General features: G+C 50.8%; 1 protein-coding gene across 2 annotated transcripts in view; it reads left to right on the top strand.

The window, feature by feature from the left end:
* Window positions 1-18369, top strand: part of FCGBP (Fc gamma binding protein) — a 52904-nt gene that overhangs the window by 6892 nt on the left and 27643 nt on the right. The window contains exons 1-5 of one of the 2 annotated variants that reach the window (NM_001435058.1): window positions 3913-3930; window positions 4236-4292; window positions 9123-9469; window positions 13727-14297; window positions 16257-16861. In NM_001435058.1, coding sequence (NP_001421987.1) covers window positions 4238-4292; window positions 9123-9469; window positions 13727-14297; window positions 16257-16861 — 1578 coding nt within the window. In that variant the 5' untranslated portion in view covers window positions 3913-3930; window positions 4236-4237. Of the gene's footprint in view, window positions 1-3912; window positions 3931-4235; window positions 4293-9122; window positions 9470-13726; window positions 14298-16256; window positions 16862-18369 lie in introns of those variants that run through there. The other variant, XM_059877540.1, reaches the window with a different exon arrangement.

Genomic DNA, 18369 nt, shown 5'->3' with positions numbered 1-18369 from the left:
GCTACAACTAAAGATCCCTCATGCAAAGATAGAAGCAAAGATAGAAGATCATGCATGCAGCAACTAAGACCCAACACAGCCAAACAAATAAATAAAAGAAAAAATGTTTAAAAGAGCTCAGTACATACATGGAGCTATTGCCTACCACACTGGACAGCCCAAAACACAGAAGTTTCATCATCACGAAAACAGTATAAGCGGACACATACAAGATCTCCTGGAGAGGACTTCCCTGGTAGCTCAGCGGTAAAGAATCTACCTGCCAAAGCAGCAGAGGCGAGTTCCATCCCAGACCTTGGAAAATCCCACGTGCTGTGGAGGGATTGAGCCCATGAGCCACAACTACTTAGCCTGTGCTCTAGAGCCTGTGCTTTGCAACAAGAAAAGCCACTGCAATGAGAAACCTGTGCCTTGCAACTAGAGAGCAGCCCTGATTCCCTGGAACTAGAAAGAAAGCCACATAGCAGTGAAGACCCAGCTCAGCTGTAAAAAAAAAAATATATATATATATATATATATATATATATATTTAAAGCAAAGACATCACTTTCCCAACAAATGTCCATATAGTCAAAGCTATGGTTTTTCCAGTAGTCATGTACGGATGTAGGAGTTGGACCATAAAGAAGGCTGAGAGCTGAAAAATTGATGCTTTTGAATTGAGGTGCTGTAGAAGACTCATGAGAGTCCCTTAGGCAGCAAGGAGATTAAACCAGTAAATCCTAAAGGGAATCAACCCTGAATATTCATTGGAAGGATTGATGCTGAGGCTGAAGTTCTAATACTTTGGTCACCTGATAGGAAGAGCTGACTCACTGGAAAAGACCTTGATGCTGATTGAAGGCAGGAGGAGAAGGGAGTGACAGAGGATGAGATCATTGGATAGTATCACTGACTCAATGGACATGAGTTTGAGCAAACTCCAGGAGATAGTGAAGGACAGAGAAGCCTGGCGTCCTGTAGTCCATGGGGTTGCAAAGAGTCAGACACGACTTAGTGACTGAACAACAACAAAAAGATCTCCTGGAAAAAAGAGGCAGTTAGAGAAATAAGCAGAGAGAGAATCTGAGGAACACCAATGTTAAAAGAGTTATTGTAGGAAACAGACCAAAGTAACACAAGATCCAGAAGAAAGTGATATGGAAACCAAGGCATTCGAAATTTTTAAGGAGGAAGTGTTTGTGTCAAATGTTACAGAGGAGCTACATTGGAGGGTTTAGCAGACGATTTCAATGCACATGGAAGTCAGATTGTGGTGGGTGAGAGAGACATGGGTGGGGAGGTGCAGAACAGGACCATAGATGTAGCAGGTCTAAAGTTTCAAGCGGGTAAAACAAATAAAGGGAGCTCCTGTAAATCAAGGAAGTGGATGGCCAGTGCCACGTAGGAGGAATAAAAGAGATTAGCCTTACCTCGGGTTCTTGGGAAATGACACATATAGAAAAGGATATCTAGATTCCAGGCCTGGAGTTAGCAGGTAGAACATGATGAAGAGTGGAAGGAACTGCACCGGCAAGATGAAAGTTGCCGGAAGTGGGGCATTAGGACTTCAGACAGCCCTGCCATGAATGTGGACTTGCGTTCACAGGAACAGAGAGGCATGGAATGTTCTTGAGCAAAGGAGGAAGAAGGTCAAGTTTGAACCTCAGGGAGCTTAGTGGCAAGATGGAGGAATCCCCAAGGAGGTGTAAAGACCCCTTGTGGGATCCAGAGCATGAAAGAATGAAGTTCAACATTTCCAGCAATTTTGACCTCCTTGATCTGAATGTACTCTGAATTGAGCTGCAGAATTAATTCTCTCCACCTGTGCTCTGGATCTCCAAAACCCAGACAAGCCAGAGGGCCCCAGGGGTCTCCAATGGTGTGACCAACACAGGTCTGCCCCCAACGGAACCTGTCAGCAGGGAGAGGCCAGAGGCTCAGACACACAAACACCCCCTTGTCTGGGCTCAGCCCAGGACTGCTGGTGCAGGACGGATGTGATTTTACTGACCGCAAGGAACTGCCCCCACAGGTTATCTCGGGGATCACCAGTGGGATTTCTGAGAATTTGATATGGCATGGAGTAGGGCACAAGGTGTGTCATAGCATACCCCCCTCCATACACACCTACCGCACTCATACCCCTTGGGCTCTGAGAGGAGGGAGAAGGTCCCAGGGGTGTCACATCCTAAATTGTGGGGACTTTCCACCACCACCTCACTTCTGGGGACTCTGCAGAATGCAGCCATGGATTTGGATGGGGGAAGGCTCCTCTCTGGGTTAATCAGGGGAGACCTCAAGGCTTAGAGATTGATGTGAAGAATCACCTTGTGTCTTACCCTAATTCTCTGCCCCTCAGCCCTTAATTCTCTGGATGTCTCAGGCTAAATGAGGGGTATCTATCTGATATAGAAGATCTGACATTTTTGTTTGCAAATAGCTCTTTCCTCCTCAGGACTCGAAGCAGCGCCTCCTCCCAATCCTTTCCCTCAGGACCCAGGAAGCCACCACACAAAGCTCTCATTCCCCATGCATCCCCTCACCCCTACCTGTTTCTTGATACCTTTGGCTCTCATTCAGTCTCTTGTTTGCTCACCTCATTTTCCCGGTTGACTTTGGGTTTCAGTCAACTCTGAGTCTTTATCTCTCCCTCTGGGAACCTGCCCTGGGTGGGGGCTATGACAGCTCCCACCCACCCTGGCCGCCTGGAGGCCCAGGCCTTGTGATAAGGGAGGAGAAGTCCTGGGGGCAGCAGCTGCTGGGGTGTTGTCTGAGAGGACAGCCAGGCTTTGCAGCTGCTGTTCCCAGGGGAGACTCCCCAGCAAACAATGAGTCCTGAGGCTGGGAGGAGGAGAGCAGGGCATGGGTCAGGCCAGCCCCTTGGGAGGAAGTGACTCCATCTCTGAACACCCATACCTCCTCTCATCTGTCTCTGCTTCTGCTCCCCTAGATGTGACCTAGAACTCCATCTCCCATCCCAGGCAGATTTTGGGTTGATGGGGGCACCACATCGCCCAAAACTTGTTCAGCTAGACCCTTCTCAGGAAAATAAAACACCTCCCAGAAAACAAATTCTCCAGAAAGCAGAGCCCATTGTCTACGTGGAACCAGGAAACAGTGGCCTCCATCCTTCTTTGCAGGCAGCTCCAGCCCCTGCATCCCACCTGCTCCCCACCTGGGGCCACACCAGAAGAGCCTGCCTCCCCGCTACAGTCCTTGAGAGTTTACAGTATCCTCTGGGAGACAAATAAGCCCAATGAGGCTATTTCTGATGTTCCCATTTTGCAGATTAGGTACCCAGGAGATCCTGTGGTTTGGGGGTGGAGGTACTGTGTCCCACTCCACAGCCCTGGGTCAAGTGCTCAGATTCCTGCCCCCCCCCCGCCCCCTCCCCCACATCTGACCTTCCCCACTCCCCCGGCCTTGAGTGACTGGAAACAGGATATGGATAGCTGGGGGCCAGAGAAGAGCTTGAGGGGACTGGGGACCCGGATGTGAGTCCTTCACTATTATTCCTGGCAGGAGCCAAAAGGAAAAAAAAAAAAAAAGCAAACAAATCTAGCCATCAAACCAGCAAACAGGACCAAATGCCACTTTCAGCTCCTGCTCCCTGCCGTCTGAGAGCCCAGGTCCAGGCCCTCAGCACCCTGCTCCCCAGCTGTTTCTCTTGGGGACACCACCCTGCCAGGACTGAAGTCTCTAGCAGACTCCCTAGGCACAGCCACCAGCTGTTCTCACACCCCTCTCAGGAATCAGGCATGCAGGCTTGCCCTCACCCTTCACAGGCCTCCAGGGTGCTCATTCCAGCTGACCCTGGGGTCAGAAGCCTCCTCCAGGAAGTTGGCACCATCTGTGTGGCAGGTGGCCCAGGGAGTGGCCTGAGGAATTAAGAGACTCCACTATATAGGCCAGCCCAGAGGCCATTCCCACAGCTCCAGGAACCTGCAGGTGAGAGAGGCCGCGTCACCTTTAGAAGCAGGACATCAGGTCCCCTACCCTTGCCCCTGGCTCCAGGCCTCCCCATCTCACCCGCTACCAGACCCACAGGACATCCGACTCCTGTTCTGCCCTCCCTGCCCAACCACCAGACCCACCAGATGTCCAACTCCCCTTATACATACGTTGGCCCTTGGACCCAGCTCACCTCAGCCTTCCTGGTGCCCAGGTAGCCCTTGTCCAGAGACAAGGCACTTTTGTCCTCTGACAGAGGGACAGATCCGCCTCCCATGACCCCCTCTCTTCTCCCACTGCAGACATGGGTTCCCTGCGGAGCTGGTGGATGCTTTGGGCCGGAGCAACCCTCCTGTGGGGTAAGTTAGACCGAAATCCCATCTATGTCCTGGTTCCAGACTGAAGAACTCTGCCTGCCTGGGTCAGCACCCTCCACTGGAGCCACCTCTGCAAACCCATCTCCCAGTGTGACCTCAGGCTCGCTGAGATTGGGAGAGAGGGCCGTTAAATCAGGCAGAGAAATGTGGTGGAATTCACCCATCCTCTGTCAGTTCTGGAGGGAAGCAGGTAAAATCTTTAGTCCCTGAATTCAAGTAGGTAAGAATTGCTACTTTCTTGATTTTCTGCAGCTCAACTCAAGTTTTGACTTAGAGCCTCATTCTGTGGAGGTGATGGAAGATTTCACTAACATCATTTGGAGGGGTGGGCTTGGTGCCTAATTCTCTAGGGCTTTGTCCAGGACTAGAGTCCTACATAAAGCCAAAGTTCGGGGGACGGATGGGACATCTGGGGCCTCTAGTTACCAGTCAACATCTATTTAGGTTACTCTAGTTACATTCATCCCCCTGATCCCCTGGTGCTGTGGGACACTGGGATGTTCTTCAAGGCTCCCCTTATTCAGCAGACAGTCCCTCTGTGACCCCCCACAACACTCTCTAAGACCCCATAGAGTGATCTCTCTCTTCCTCTCCCCGTCTCCTCTCAGCCCTGGAGGATCTCTTCCTTGATGGAGGTGTTGAAAAGTGCCCACTCCTCTCTATTGCTAGGAGACATTTTGTCCATACTCTCATAATCCCCTTTTACCCTTCACACTCATGCTTCATCCTGTGAACACAGAAATCACAAACTGGCACCTGAGGTTGGGCCCCACAGTGCCGTATTTGTTTTATTTATTTGTCTGGCTACACCGGGTCTTAGTTGCAGCAAGTGGGATCTTTAGTTGCACCACTTGAACTTTTAGTTCCAGCATATGGAATCTAGTTCCCTGATCAGGGATTGAACCCAGCCTCCGTGAACTGGAAGCTCGGAGTCTTAGCCACTGGGGACGTCCCCATACTGCTTACTTAAAACAATTTTGGATTGGAAATTTCACACAGAAATTCAACTCTCCAATTTCTTTTGAAAAATGGTAAGATCTGACATTTTTAAGGGAGAACCTATAAGACATCATAACCACAACAGATTAAAGCCAATAGCAATGCGTATGGCATATGAATGTTCTAGCCCCACAGTCGCCCCTTCTGTCTCACACATTTATGTCTCTTGTTGGGCCCCATCAGCATTTGAGCCTGAGAGCCCTGTCTGAAGTGTTCAGGCTTCTGGAAGGCAAAAGCCAGAAAGGTTGGTAGGTGATCACTGCGTGACTAAGGGAAAAGGAGAGAGAAGAGAGAAAACAGAAACTCATGTTAATGTTTCAACCTGCGAGCCAGGCACAGGGCAGGAGGCTGCTTCTCTGACAGGGGTAGGGGGGATTGGATAAGGCAAGACCCACGACTGCATTTTCTCACCCCAGGGTTGACCCAGGAGGCCTCAGTGGACCCCCAGAGCAGCGGGGGTGAGGAATTCCTCACGGCCTTCCTGCAGAACTATAATCCCGGGTACAGCAAGGCCTATCTCTGCCTCCTCCTCTCCAGTCTGTCGGACAGCCTCACCTCAGTCTCCATCCTCAGCCGGGCAGATGGCACCACACAGAAGGTCACTGTCAGGCCAGGGCAGTCAGTCTTGGTCAACATCAGCGCCAAGGCTGAGATGGTCGGCAGCAAAACCTTCCAGCATGCGGTGGTGGTCCGCGCTGACCGTGCCATCTCGGTGCAGGCGGTAAACGCTAAGCCCAGCACGGCGGATGTGACACTGCTGAGGCCTGTCCGCGCCCTGGGCACTGAGTACTTTGTGCTCACGCCCTCCAGCCCTTCGTCCAGGAACCTCCAGGAGTTTGCTGTGGTGGCGGGTGCAGCCGGTGCCTCTGTCAGTATACGGCTGAAGGGGTCGGTGACATTCAAGGGCAAGTCCTACGCAGCAGGCCGTGTCCTGAATGTGACCCTGGACCCCTACCAGGTGGCCCAGATACAGAGCACATCTAACCTCTCGGGGTCAAAGGTCACTGCCAGCAGCCCCGTGGCTGTCCTCTCCGGCCACAGCTGTGCCCAGAGAAACTCGAACTGCAACCATGTGGTAGAGCAGCTGCTACCCACGTCTGCCTGGGGCACCCGCTACGTGGTGCCCCCTCTGTCCTTCCACAGCCAGCATGATGTGATCTACGTCATGGCCAGCCAGGCCACAAGGCTGACCTACCACCTGGGGGGCACCACTGGCTCCCGGGGGCTCCAGGCAGGCAACGTGGCAGAGTTTGAGATCCAGCAGTCCCGGCCACTCTACCTGTCTGCAGACTTGGGCATCCAAGTCCTGATGTTTGGTGCGGGTACCACCAAAGATGGAGAGACCTATGACCCCCACCTGGTCCTGATCCCAGATGTGGCGGCCTACTGCCCTGCCTACGTGGTGAGGAGTGTGCCAGGCTCTAAGGGTGTGGCCCTGGTGGTGACGCCAACCAAGGCTGCTGGCGAGCTGACCATGGATGGGCAGAGGCTAGGGGCCAAACTCTCCTGGGCCGCTGTGCCAGGCAGTGAGTTCTCATATGCCGAACTGGACTTTGGCACAACTGACAGTGTCCATGTGGCCGAGGCCGCTACCAGCTTTGGGCTGCTCACCTTCGGGCTATACCAGGACGTGAGCTTCGGGACAGCAGCTGCCTGTGGCCGGAGTGAGTGACAAAAAATGACCTCTGACCCTGTCCAGATGGTAACCCTTTTGCCGACTCTCCTGCCTTTTCCCCTTTCCCATTATCTCTGTGCTCATCTGTGGTTTCTGGGTCAGCTGAGCTGCCTCCCACTTACCTGAATCCTCCCTGCCATCCTTCCTTTCCTTAAGCCTTCCCAGGTCCTCCCTGTCCTCTTCCCCCAACCCTACCACAGAAGCAATTCTCTAAATGTTTAGCAACTGGCAAGACCCAGAGTCCCAACCAGTCTGCAGAGATACCAGACACAGCTCTGCAGCAGGGTTCTAGAAGCCCGCAGGGTGTCTGGCATCAGCCCTTTTTCTATTGCTTTTGTGGAAGGAGGGGGTCTGGGGAGAGCCAGGGTGCCAAGAGGAAGGGATCTTTACGGGCTGGGATCAGGTCAGCAGTTTCTTACCAACCAGCTTGAAAATATTTTGTTATTCTAGCAACTGATAGACAACTATGTGTGTGTTCAGTCACTCAGTCATGCCTGACTCTTTGCAAACCCATGGACTGTGCCTGCCAGTCTCCCTTGTCAATGGGATTTTCCTGACAAGAATAATGGAGTAGGTTGCCATTTCCTCCTCCTCCAGGGGATTTTCCTGACCCAGGGACTGAACCCTCGTCTCCTGCATCTCTTGCATTGGCAGGTGGATTCTTCACCACTGAGCCCCTCTGGGAAGCTACAACTATACCAGTTACTAACTCCCTCCCTCACACATACACCTCATATATGAAAGCCAAACTCAGGAGATCTAAAAGTATTAATATAATAATGATGGATACCGTGGGGGGAGTATTTCTCAAAATACCAGGGACCACTCTAGGGGCCTTGTATGTGTTAACATAGTTCATTTCTAGGATCCGGCCCTGTGTGTGCTTGGGGGCCCAGCCTGTCGAGGAGTTGCCACCAGGCAGTGCAGCGTTTGAGGGCACGGATGCTGAAGCCAGACTTCCCAGGTTGAGATCCCACCTCTGCCTGTGTGACCTGGGGCTTGTGACTTCACCTCTGTGGACCTGTTTCCACATCTGCAAAATGGGAAGAACGCCTGCACCCCTCACGGGATTGTGAAGTGACAGTGCAATAAGTTAACGCAGTGGAGCCTTTAGGGGGCATCAGGCTAGTGAGCAGGGCCACGCAAGGGTGAGCCATTATTGTGAGCAGTCAGAAGGCAAGAGCTTTGGAAGACCAGGGGACAGGGGAGGAAGAGCTGTTTCTTCCTGTGTGGGCCCCCCTCCCGAAGCAAGGATCCTAGACACGGGTCCCCAGCACTCCTGTCCACCCTCCAGGGCATGGAAGCCACTCAGCTGCAAAGGGCCACTTTGGGCTTGATTAGTGATGGGGAAAAGACAGGTGAATGTTAATAACAGATAATAACCTCATTAACACCTGAGATCAGTTCCAAACCCTAACTTATGTTTTAGCTTATTTACACCTGGCCACTCTCCCCTTCCCAACTGTCCCTGTGAAGAAGGTATTACTATCACCCCCATGTCACAAGTGAGGAAACTGAGGCACAGAGAATTTTAAATTACTTTCTAGCGTCACACAGGTAATTAGTTGTCCCAAGATTCAAATATAGGCAACCTAACTCTGCCATTTCCATTCTGTTGAACAGTCTGTTTTCCATTTTCTATCTTTATTTTATTTTTATTTTTTGACTACACCGCACAGCATGTGGGACTTTAGTTCCCTGACCAGGGATCAAACCTGAGCCCCCTGCCTTGGAAGGATGGAATCTTAACCACTGGACCACCAGGGAAGTCCCCACTTTCTATCTTTAAAAAAGGATTCCTTAACCTTTTACCCTGAGTGGGAAGGTAGAGGAAAGGGGGGAAACAGAGAGAAAAAACAAAAATGAAGGCCTTTCTGTGATTGTCCCTGCCAGTGGCTCTTCACCACCTTCCAGTTCCTCGGGGCTGAGCCATATTAAACTGGGGAACCACCAAACCTAGGAACAATCAAGCCTGAGCCGCTCTCTCCCTATGAAATTCCAGACTTCAGTCTCCCCACTTCTTGAATGGGCGGCTGGGCGTCAGCCATCCAAACTCCCCAGGGCAGGAGAACTCCAGGATTCCCACTGGGTGGACACTCCTGATTCTTTCTCTGTGGCCATCCTCCTTCCCTCCCCAGCCCAGCGGTCGCTGGAGAAGACCCCCTGTGAAGGCAAGCAGTGTGCTGCCAGGCAGGTCTGCAAGGTGGTAAATGGGCAGGCCAGGTGCGTGGCCCCCGTGGCTACCTGCCGTGCCCAGGGTGACCCCCATTATACCACCTTCGACGGCCGCTACTACGACATGATGGGCACATGCTTGTACTCACTGGCGGAGCTGCAGAGTAACGATGACAGCCTGCCTGCCTTCAGCGTCGATGCCAAGAACGAGCACCGAGGCAGCCGCCGTGTCTCTTACGTGGGCTTGGTGACCGTGCGTGCCTACAACCATGCAGTGTCACTGGCCCGCGGGGAAGTTGGCTTCGCCCGGGTAAGGATCCAGAGGAGCCATCAGAGTTTTATACCCAGGAGCCGCCTGCCAGTCAGATGGAGGAGGCAATGTCTGGGTGTTGGACCCCAGACCCAAGCTCTTTGCCATGGGGTGGAGGGTGCAGAGAAGTGGGCCAAGGGCGTGGGGGCTGGGGAAGGGGGATTTGAAAACCAGTGGCAGAACCTTAAAATCCTTTTGTTCAGCAATTCGATTTCTAAAAGTTTTAAGAACGCTCAGAGATATGGTTAGAAAAACAGGTTTATGCCAATGTGTTTATATTATTGTATCAAGAAGGCAGTGAGGGTCGGGAAGAGAAAGAAGACAGATATCCAACAATGGGAATTTCTTAAGTGACCAAACCCTAAAATTTTAGTGAGTACCTACTATGTGCTGGGTTTGTTTCTTCGCACTTTCTATTGTATTAATGCATTTAATGCTAACGGCAATCTATGGAGGTAGGCACTATTAACACTTTTTGATGAGGAAACTGAGGTCCAGAACAATGAATGACTACTCAAGAGCTTCAGGCTAGTAAGAGATGGAGCTGGGAACACCAGCAGGGTAGCTCCCAAGCCTGCATCTTAACCTCTAGGCTATTCTGCCTCTGGTAAATGGATCGCTACTCAGCCAACATAAATAACAGCAATCTAATAATAGGAAAATAAATGAGGAGTGATTTTTTTCCTACTATATTGCTATGAACATGCTTAAACATCCAGAAAGATTGAAATCGTTGTACAGTGAACACTCATTTGCCAGTTGCCTAGATTCTAAACACTTTACTCCTCTTAGTTCATCATACATCTAACATCTGCCTGTCCCTCTGTCCACTCAACAATCCCTCTTTTTATTCACTTAATTTTAAAGTTATTTTTAATTGAAGGATAATTGCTTTACAATGTTGTGTTGGTTTCCGCTGTATAACATGGTAAATCAATCAAAACTATATGTCTCTGTATATGTACACAGACATTTGTATATATAGTCCCTCCCTCTAGAGTCTCTCACCACTGGCCCACAATCCCACCCCTCTGGGCCATCACAGAGCGCCAGGCTGGGCTCCCTGTGCCGCACAGCAGCTTCTCGCCAGCTGCCTGTTTTGCCTACGGGAGTGTATATAGGTCAGTGCTACTTTCTCAGTTGATCCCACCCTCTCCTTCCCCCACTGTGCCCACAAGTCTGTTCTCTTTGTCTGTTATCTCCATTCCTTCACTGCAATTAGGTTCATCTGTACTGTTTTTCCAGATTCCATATATATGCTTTAATGTATTATATTTGTTTTTCTTGACTTACTGCACTCTGTCTAACAGGCTCCAGGTTCACCCACCTCACTACAACTGACTGCAAATTTGTTCTTTTGCACTTGAAAGTAAGTTCTAGACATCAACGCACTTCATCCCTAGAGATTTCAACATGTATACCATTAACTAGAATATAATATTTTTACATTTTTGTTTACCTTTGAGATAAAATTTAAACATAACGAAATCCACACATCGTAAGTGGACGGCTCACTGAGTTTTGATGAATGTGCACATCTAAGCTCTGTCAAGGTACAGAATGTTTTCATCCTTCTGAAAAACTCCCTCATGTCCCTTCTCAAACAATGGCCAACCCACGCATAGAGGCAATCATAGTTCTAACTTTTCTCCACCAGAGATTACTTCTGCTGGTTCAAGAACTTCATAGTAACGGAATCAGCCAGTGCAAGAAGCCTTTTGTGGAAGGCTTCTTTAAGCTCAGCATAGTAGTTTCAAAGTTCTTTCCTGTTGCTGAAATTAATTTTTTAATAGATAAAGCATTCACAGCTCAAAACAAGAAGGCACGTTGTGAAAGGTCCTGCTTTTACCCCCATCTCCACCTGCTTTCCCCTGCTCCCCACAGGTAACGACTTTTACGGATTTCTTGAGTGTTCATCTAGGGTTTCTTTATGCCAATACAAGTAAATATAGACACACATTCTTACCTCTCCCCTTTGTTAGCAAACAGTACTGTACGTGGGCTCTGTTCTGCACTTGACTTTGCCCTGAACAGTGCATTCTGGAGCTGTTTCCTCAGTGGGGAGGGAGCCTCCTCTTTCCTTTCTATAGCTGCACAGCCTGCCATTGGCTGAATGCATTATGGTTCCTTTTGCTCAGCCCCCTGTGATTGGATGCTGTGTTCATGATGGTGAGCACTACTGCCCTGAATATTCTTTTTTTAAAGTTATAGTTTTTAATGGAGATCTCTTTTATAAAATTTATTTATTTGGCCGAGAGGCATGTGGGGTCTTAGTTCCCCAGTCAGGGATCAAACCTGCGCCCTCTGCAGGTTTCGACTTTTTAAAAGTCCATAGAAGTACGGACTTTTAACCACTGGACAGCCAGGAAGTCCCCATGAATATTCTTGTACTTCTCTCATCTTATGAGTGTGCAGGTGGATCTGTGAGATCAATAACCGTGTGGATTAAAGCAGGTGTTTTTGAGGTCTAGATAGGTTGAACACAAACTCAGGGGGACCTCAGATCCCTTGAACTTATGTCCAGGATCATGTATCTCCTGTGTAGTTTTTCAGAGAGATGAACTATTACTTTGTCAGATCCTTACAGAGGTCAGTGACTTAGCAAAGGTTTAGAGTTACAGGTAGAATGATGCTAGGATGCCCACAAGACTATTTTAGAGACAATAGAGGTTCATGAAATGGTGACTTCAGATGGGCTCATTATTTTAAAAAAAATGTATTTAAAAGTAGAAAAAGAAACTTGCATGATGCATAAATATGTGTGTGTGTGTCTGTAGCAATATAGGTGGTTTTCTCTTTTCTCATTTTTAATCATGTGTGCTCTTGAAGTTTCCTGTACTGAACAGATACTACTTGTGTCATGAACAAATGAAGACCCCTGGTCTTAAGCAAGAGATGGATTTGGACAGTGGTCCCTGGACTGAGAGCCTGTGAATGTGGGCTGTCTCAGTCACTGCCTGACATAGACTTGGACACACAGGAAGACTCAGGGAGGCATTGCTGACTGAATGAATGATGTCTTACCTTTGACCTTGCTCATGCTGTCCTCTCTGTCTGTTATCCCTTGTTTTACACTCCATCTACTTGGCTAAGACAAGACTGTGTGAAGAAAGAATCAGAAAGAGATGCTCAGGAAGAGGAAAATGGTCCTGGGGACAGAGAGAATACATTCCTTATCTCCCAGCTGGACTCTCTGTCTCCACTAAGGACATTTGCAAAGGAACACCTCTCTCCCTCTTGGTTTCTGTGGCTCTCTCTCTCCCTGGTCCTTTACAGCTCAGTTCAGTGTCCCTTCCTCCAGGAAGCCTCTCCTGACCTGAAAATTTAGGTCTGCCCTTTTTCTAGGCTCCTGCAGCCTCTTATTTCTCCATCGTCCCAGCCCTGATCACTAGGATCTGTCACTATCCAGTGACAGGTCTGTCTCCCCCAGTGGAGTGGGATCTGGTCATCAATATATCTCCAGGGCTCTCCCAGGCCAGGGCCAGGCCCAGAGTCAGTGCCCAGTGAGTGTATACTTAATACAGCAGTGCCTAATTCACTTACTGAGTGCCTGCTATTCTGCCAGGTACTGTTCTCGTATCTGGAGATGAAGCAGTGATTGAAGGAGACCAAAACCCCTGTCCTGTGGAGCTGACAGTCTAGTCAAGTTAGAGACGATAAACATCAGATTAGCGCTTCTCTGGTGGCTCAGTGGTAGAAAACTCGCCTGCAAAGGCAGGAGATGTGAGTTCGATCCCTGGGTTGAGAAGATCCCCTGGAGGAGGAAATGGCAACCCACTCCAGTATTCTTGCCTTGGAAATCCTGTGGACAGAGGAGCCTGGTGGGCTACAGTCCGTGGGGTTGCAGTGAGTTGGACATGACTTAGAGACTAAACAGCAATAAACATCAGATAGTTGTTGCAGATGGCATTTTAGAAAGTTAGACACTAGAGGGAAAAAATAGAGCAGAGAAAGGGAACAGGGACTAAGGAGGAGTTGCCATATAAAATAGGGTGCTCGGGGATGGCCTCCCTGAGATGGTGACATTTGAGCAAAGTCTTTGTAAGAGGCAAGGGAGTGAGCCATGTGTATTTCTAGGAAAAGAACCTTTTGGGCCAAGGGAAAGGCAGGAGCAAAGATGCTGAAGCTTGATGGGTGGCACTAACAGGAGGGAGGAATCCCCATGTGGCTAGAGGAGGGACACGTGTGGGAAGAGATGAGGGGCTGAAGGCCAGACCACACGGGGATCTGACCCTCCCCTCCTCGTTCCCTCCGCAGATCGACAACCAGCGTTCACGCCTGCCTGCCTCCCTGTCTGGGGGACGCCTGCGAGTGTACCAGAGTGGGACACGGGCCGTGGTGGAGCTGGATTTCGGACTGGTGGTCAGCTACGACTGGGATGCCCAGCTGGCACTCAGCCTGCCCGTGCGCTTTCAGGGCCAGGTGCGTGGACTGTGTGGCAACTATAATGGTGACCCCACTGATGACTTCCTTACACCTGACTCGGAGCAGGCTCCCGATGCTGTGGAGTTTGCCAGCAGCTGGAAGCTGGATGACGGGGACTACCTCTGTGAGGATGGCTGCCAAGAAAACTGTCCTGCCTGCACCCCAGAGCAGGCCCAGCTCTATGAGGACAGTCGTTTCTGTGGCATGCTGACCCAGCTCAACGGCCCCTTTGCTGCCTGTCACGAGGCCCTGGACCCCCAGCCCTTCCTAAAGGAATGTGTGTATGACCTGTGTGTGGTCAATGGGGATCGAGCCAGCCTGTGCCGTGGCCTCAGTGCCTACACCCAGGCCTGTCTGGAGCTTGGCATCTCTGTCGGGAACTGGAGGTCATCAGCCAACTGCCGTGAGTGATGCCCTGGTGGGGGCTGGGAGCATGTGGTAGGAGGAAGGGGTGCCCCCTGCATCAGAGCATTGACTGTGGTCCAGCCTGGAACTGGACGATGCTGAGGACACAGCAATGGCCAGATGGCCAGGCTCTGCCCACAGTGAGCCTAAAGTTGAAGCAGATGTAGCACTAGACAGTGATGGTCCAGAGTGGTCAGGGCTGGGATGAAGGAAGTTCAGAGGGGCTATGCGAGACCAGAGAAGCTTCCTGACAGCCTGTGGGGTGACGGAGACTCTCCTAGAGAAAGGGATGCCAATCTGAAGCCTGTAGAAAGGATTAGAACTAGATGGGAAAGCAGGGGGCAAGCAATGGGCTCCAAGCTGAGAGAAGGACATGTGCAAAGGCTTGGCATGAGGTGTCCCAAAGCAGACATGTGAATATCACTTCACTTATAACCCTTCTATGACTCTCCGACATCTTCTGGATAAAGTCCAAGCTCCATAGCCAGGTATCCATTCACTGAATCATTCATTCACTTATATATCCATTAATTCATTCATGCATCCCCTAAACCCCTATCTGGCTCCACCCCTGTGTTAGTGATGGGCATAGTGGGGACCAACACACACTTGCCTCTGCCGTTGTGAGGCTCCCAGAGAAATGTTCAGGAGGCAGAAAGCCCAGGGCAGGAAGGAGGAGAAGGCTTCCAGGTTCAGGACTTGAGACAGGGACTCCGGAGAGGCATAAGTCTGAGGGAAACACTGGGGCCATTTGGGGTTTGTCTTGGTCACTGCTGTGTCCTCACTGCCCAGTAAACACCACCATCACCACCAGCACAACCATCACCACTGAGTTTCCCAATGCCTGGTGCAGAAGAGGAACCAGTGTATTCGTTTATCTCTCCATTAGTTTTCACAGCATTTCCTGGGCATTTCTTGTGGGCCAGGCCCTGTCCTTGGTGCTGGAGATTCCACCATGTTTGAGACAGATCAGGTCCCCACTCTCATAGAATTTATAGTCCTAGCAGGGAAGACAGAAGCAAGCCATAAACTGTGGAATATCTTCAGAGAGCAAAAGAAACAGAATTCATGGGATAAAAGTAAATGGGAGGCTCAGGAAGAGAGTTCTCAGGGAAGACCTTTGTGAGGGAGTGCCTTTGGAGCAGAGACCAGGATTAGGGAACAGAGTGAGTTAGCAATGACGCTCTGCATGGGATGTCTCTACATAGAGGAGGCTATTATTATCCCATCCTGCTGATGGGAAAACTGAGGCACAGAGAGGTTGGAGGTGTCTGCTCATAATCACACAGCTGAGAAGGGGAGAGCTGGGACTTGAACCCAGGCCGTCTGGGTTCCAGGAACCTTCTGCATGCCTTCAATGAGGAAAGGCTAATACAGTACAGGCAGAGGGGAAAAGGAGAGGGGGGAGTGTGAGGACCCGAGAGGAGGCCACCGTGCAGGGTGGAGATAGCCAGAGGCAGACTGGAAGGAGGAGATGAGGACAAGGAGGTGAGGGGGCAGACCGTGGAACCTGGGGAGCCTCATGGCCAATAGGAGGACTCTGGCTTTTAACCTGAGCAAGACGGAGCCACCAGAGGGCTCTGAGCAGGAGAGGGGACTCAAGTGTTCACAGATCCCTCTGGCTGCAGGTGAGGAACAGGATGAGATGTAGGATGGGAGCAGCCGGGAGACCAGGCAGGAGCTGAGAGCTGACAGCACCAGGGTGGGGACTGTGGTGCACGGAGAAAGGTCAGATTCCGGATCGCTCCTGAAGATGGAGCTCACAGGATTTACGGACAACTTGGTTGTTCGGCAGATAAAGAGGAGGGAATCAACTACATTTCAGGTTTGGGGCGTGAGCACCCAGAAGGATGGGCGTCCATTAACTAAGATGGGGAGCCGCGGGTACGCAGTGGCTTGGGGAGGGAGGACCTAGCACGTTCCCGCAGGCCTGATTCACTCTCCCGTGTCCCCGCAGCCCTGTCCTGCCCAGCCAACAGCCGCTACGAGCTCTGCGCCCCGGCCTGCCAAGCCTCCTGCAACCCCGACGCAGCGCCGTCCAACTGCTCGGCGCGCCAGTGCGTGGAGGGCTGCGTGTGCCTCGAGGGCTTCGTGGAGAGCGGCGGCGCCTGTGTGGCGGCCTCGTCCTGCGGCTGCATCTACGAGGGCCGCCCGCTTGCGCCCGGCCAGGAGGTGTGGGCTGACACCACTTGCCAGCGGCGCTGCACCTGCGACGCCGCCACCGGCCAGGTGCGCTGCAGCGACACGCAGGGCTGCCCGAAGGGCGAGCGCTGCCTCGTCCAGAACGGCCTCCGAGGTTGTTACCCCGACCGCTTCGGAACCTGCAAGGGGTCCGGGGACCCGCACTACGTGAGCTTCGATGGCCGACGCTTCGACTTCATGGGCACCTGCACGTACCTGCTGGCTGGCTCGTGCGGCCAGGCCTCAGGGCTGCAAACCTTCCGGGTCCTGGTGGAAAACGAGCATCGGGGCAGCCAGACCGTGAGCTACACGCGCGCCGTGCGGGTCGAGGCCCGCGGCGTGAAGGTGGCGGTGCGCCGGGAGTACCCTGGCCGAGTGCTGGTGAGCGAGGGGCACCCGAGGCTGGCTGGAGGGGCCGGAATCCCCCTTAAAGAGGATGGGTCTGGTGGAGGATGGGGGTCTGTTAGAAGACCTGGTGGTCAGTAGTTAGGCCTGCCACCCCCCACAAGCTGGGCAGTGCTGCTCCTTCCTGGCTGTGTGTCTTTGTCTCTTGGAGCCTCAGGTTTGTCCTCTGACAAATAGGATAATAAGATGGTGCCTCCCCAATGGCTGTCGCTTTATAAGGTGGTTGTGGAGATTTGGCCAGTTGTTATTTGCAGAATGTTTAAAAGAGGCATTGGCACCCAACAAATATTCAGTAAATATTGACTTCATGTTTTATTGCTATGAACCCTCCAAAGGTAAAGATTTGGGCTTTCTCTGGAGGACAATTGATATTCAGAAAGTGAGGTGACCTGAAAGGTCCGGAACAAAAGTGTGTTGGCAGGGAGGTGTTGCAAGGTGTAGGGGGTGCTTACAAATGCGCCCACAGGTCATAGGTTTCTGGACAGAGGGTTCTTAAAGAGACAACCACCCAGCAGAAGTCAAGAACCACTGATTTTTTCTTTAAAAAAGATAAAAATTGAGAAGCAGGATTTCTTAAGATTTACAGTGATAGTTGATAATTATTATTGAGCAGTTTGAGGCAGTAGCCCCTGCCTTAGGGAGGAGAATGAACTGGAAATGGAAATCCAAGAGAGTCTTCCGTGTGCCAGACACTGCACTAAACCCTTGACAGGCCTTAACCTGTAATCCTCAGAACAGCCTTAGAATAAAGGAATTCTGCCCACAAAGCCTAGTGTTTGGAATAGAGAAATTGTAGCTAAACAGAAGGCATAATTTTAATATTTATATTCTCATTTGAGATGACATTTAAGCTGAGTCTTGAACAATAATAGCCAATATATATACATATATATAGATAGAGAGATAGAGATATGCATGCATTATAGTCACTCAGTTGTGTCCGACTCTTTGCGACCCCGTAGACTATAGCCCATCAGGCTCCTCTGTCCATAGTATTTCCCAAGCAAGAATACCGGAATGGGTTGCTATTTCCTTCTCCAGGGGATCTTCCCGACCTAGGGATCTAACCTGCATCTCTTATGGCTCTTGCATTGGCAGGCAGATTCTTTGCCACTGAGCCACTTGGGAATAATTTACTTCTGTGTGTTAAATGCTTGATGTACAGTAACTCATTTGTTAACCTCTGTAACAACACTGTGAAATAGCTAGTGTTGTTGGAGGAGAAAACTGAGGCTCAGAGAAGTTAAGTCACCTATTCAAGGTCACACAGCTAATGAGTGGCAGGGCCAGGATTTGAAGCCAGGCTGTCTGGCACCAGAGTCCATACTCTTAACCTCTACATTCTGTTGCTTTTCCTGAATAAAGAGATGGAACAGGCAGGGAGGGAAGCGGATGGAAGAGTGTTCCAGGGAGAAGGAACAGCAATTGCAAAGGCTCTGAGGCAAGAACAAACATGAAGGGTAGAGGGACAGCACGGAGGCCAG

Source organism: Bos taurus, chromosome 18 (genome assembly GCF_002263795.3).
Source record: "Bos taurus isolate L1 Dominette 01449 registration number 42190680 breed Hereford chromosome 18, ARS-UCD2.0, whole genome shotgun sequence".
Taxonomy (NCBI): Eukaryota; Metazoa; Chordata; class Mammalia; order Artiodactyla; family Bovidae; genus Bos; species Bos taurus.
This window is presented reverse-complemented; position numbering and strand designations above follow the sequence as displayed.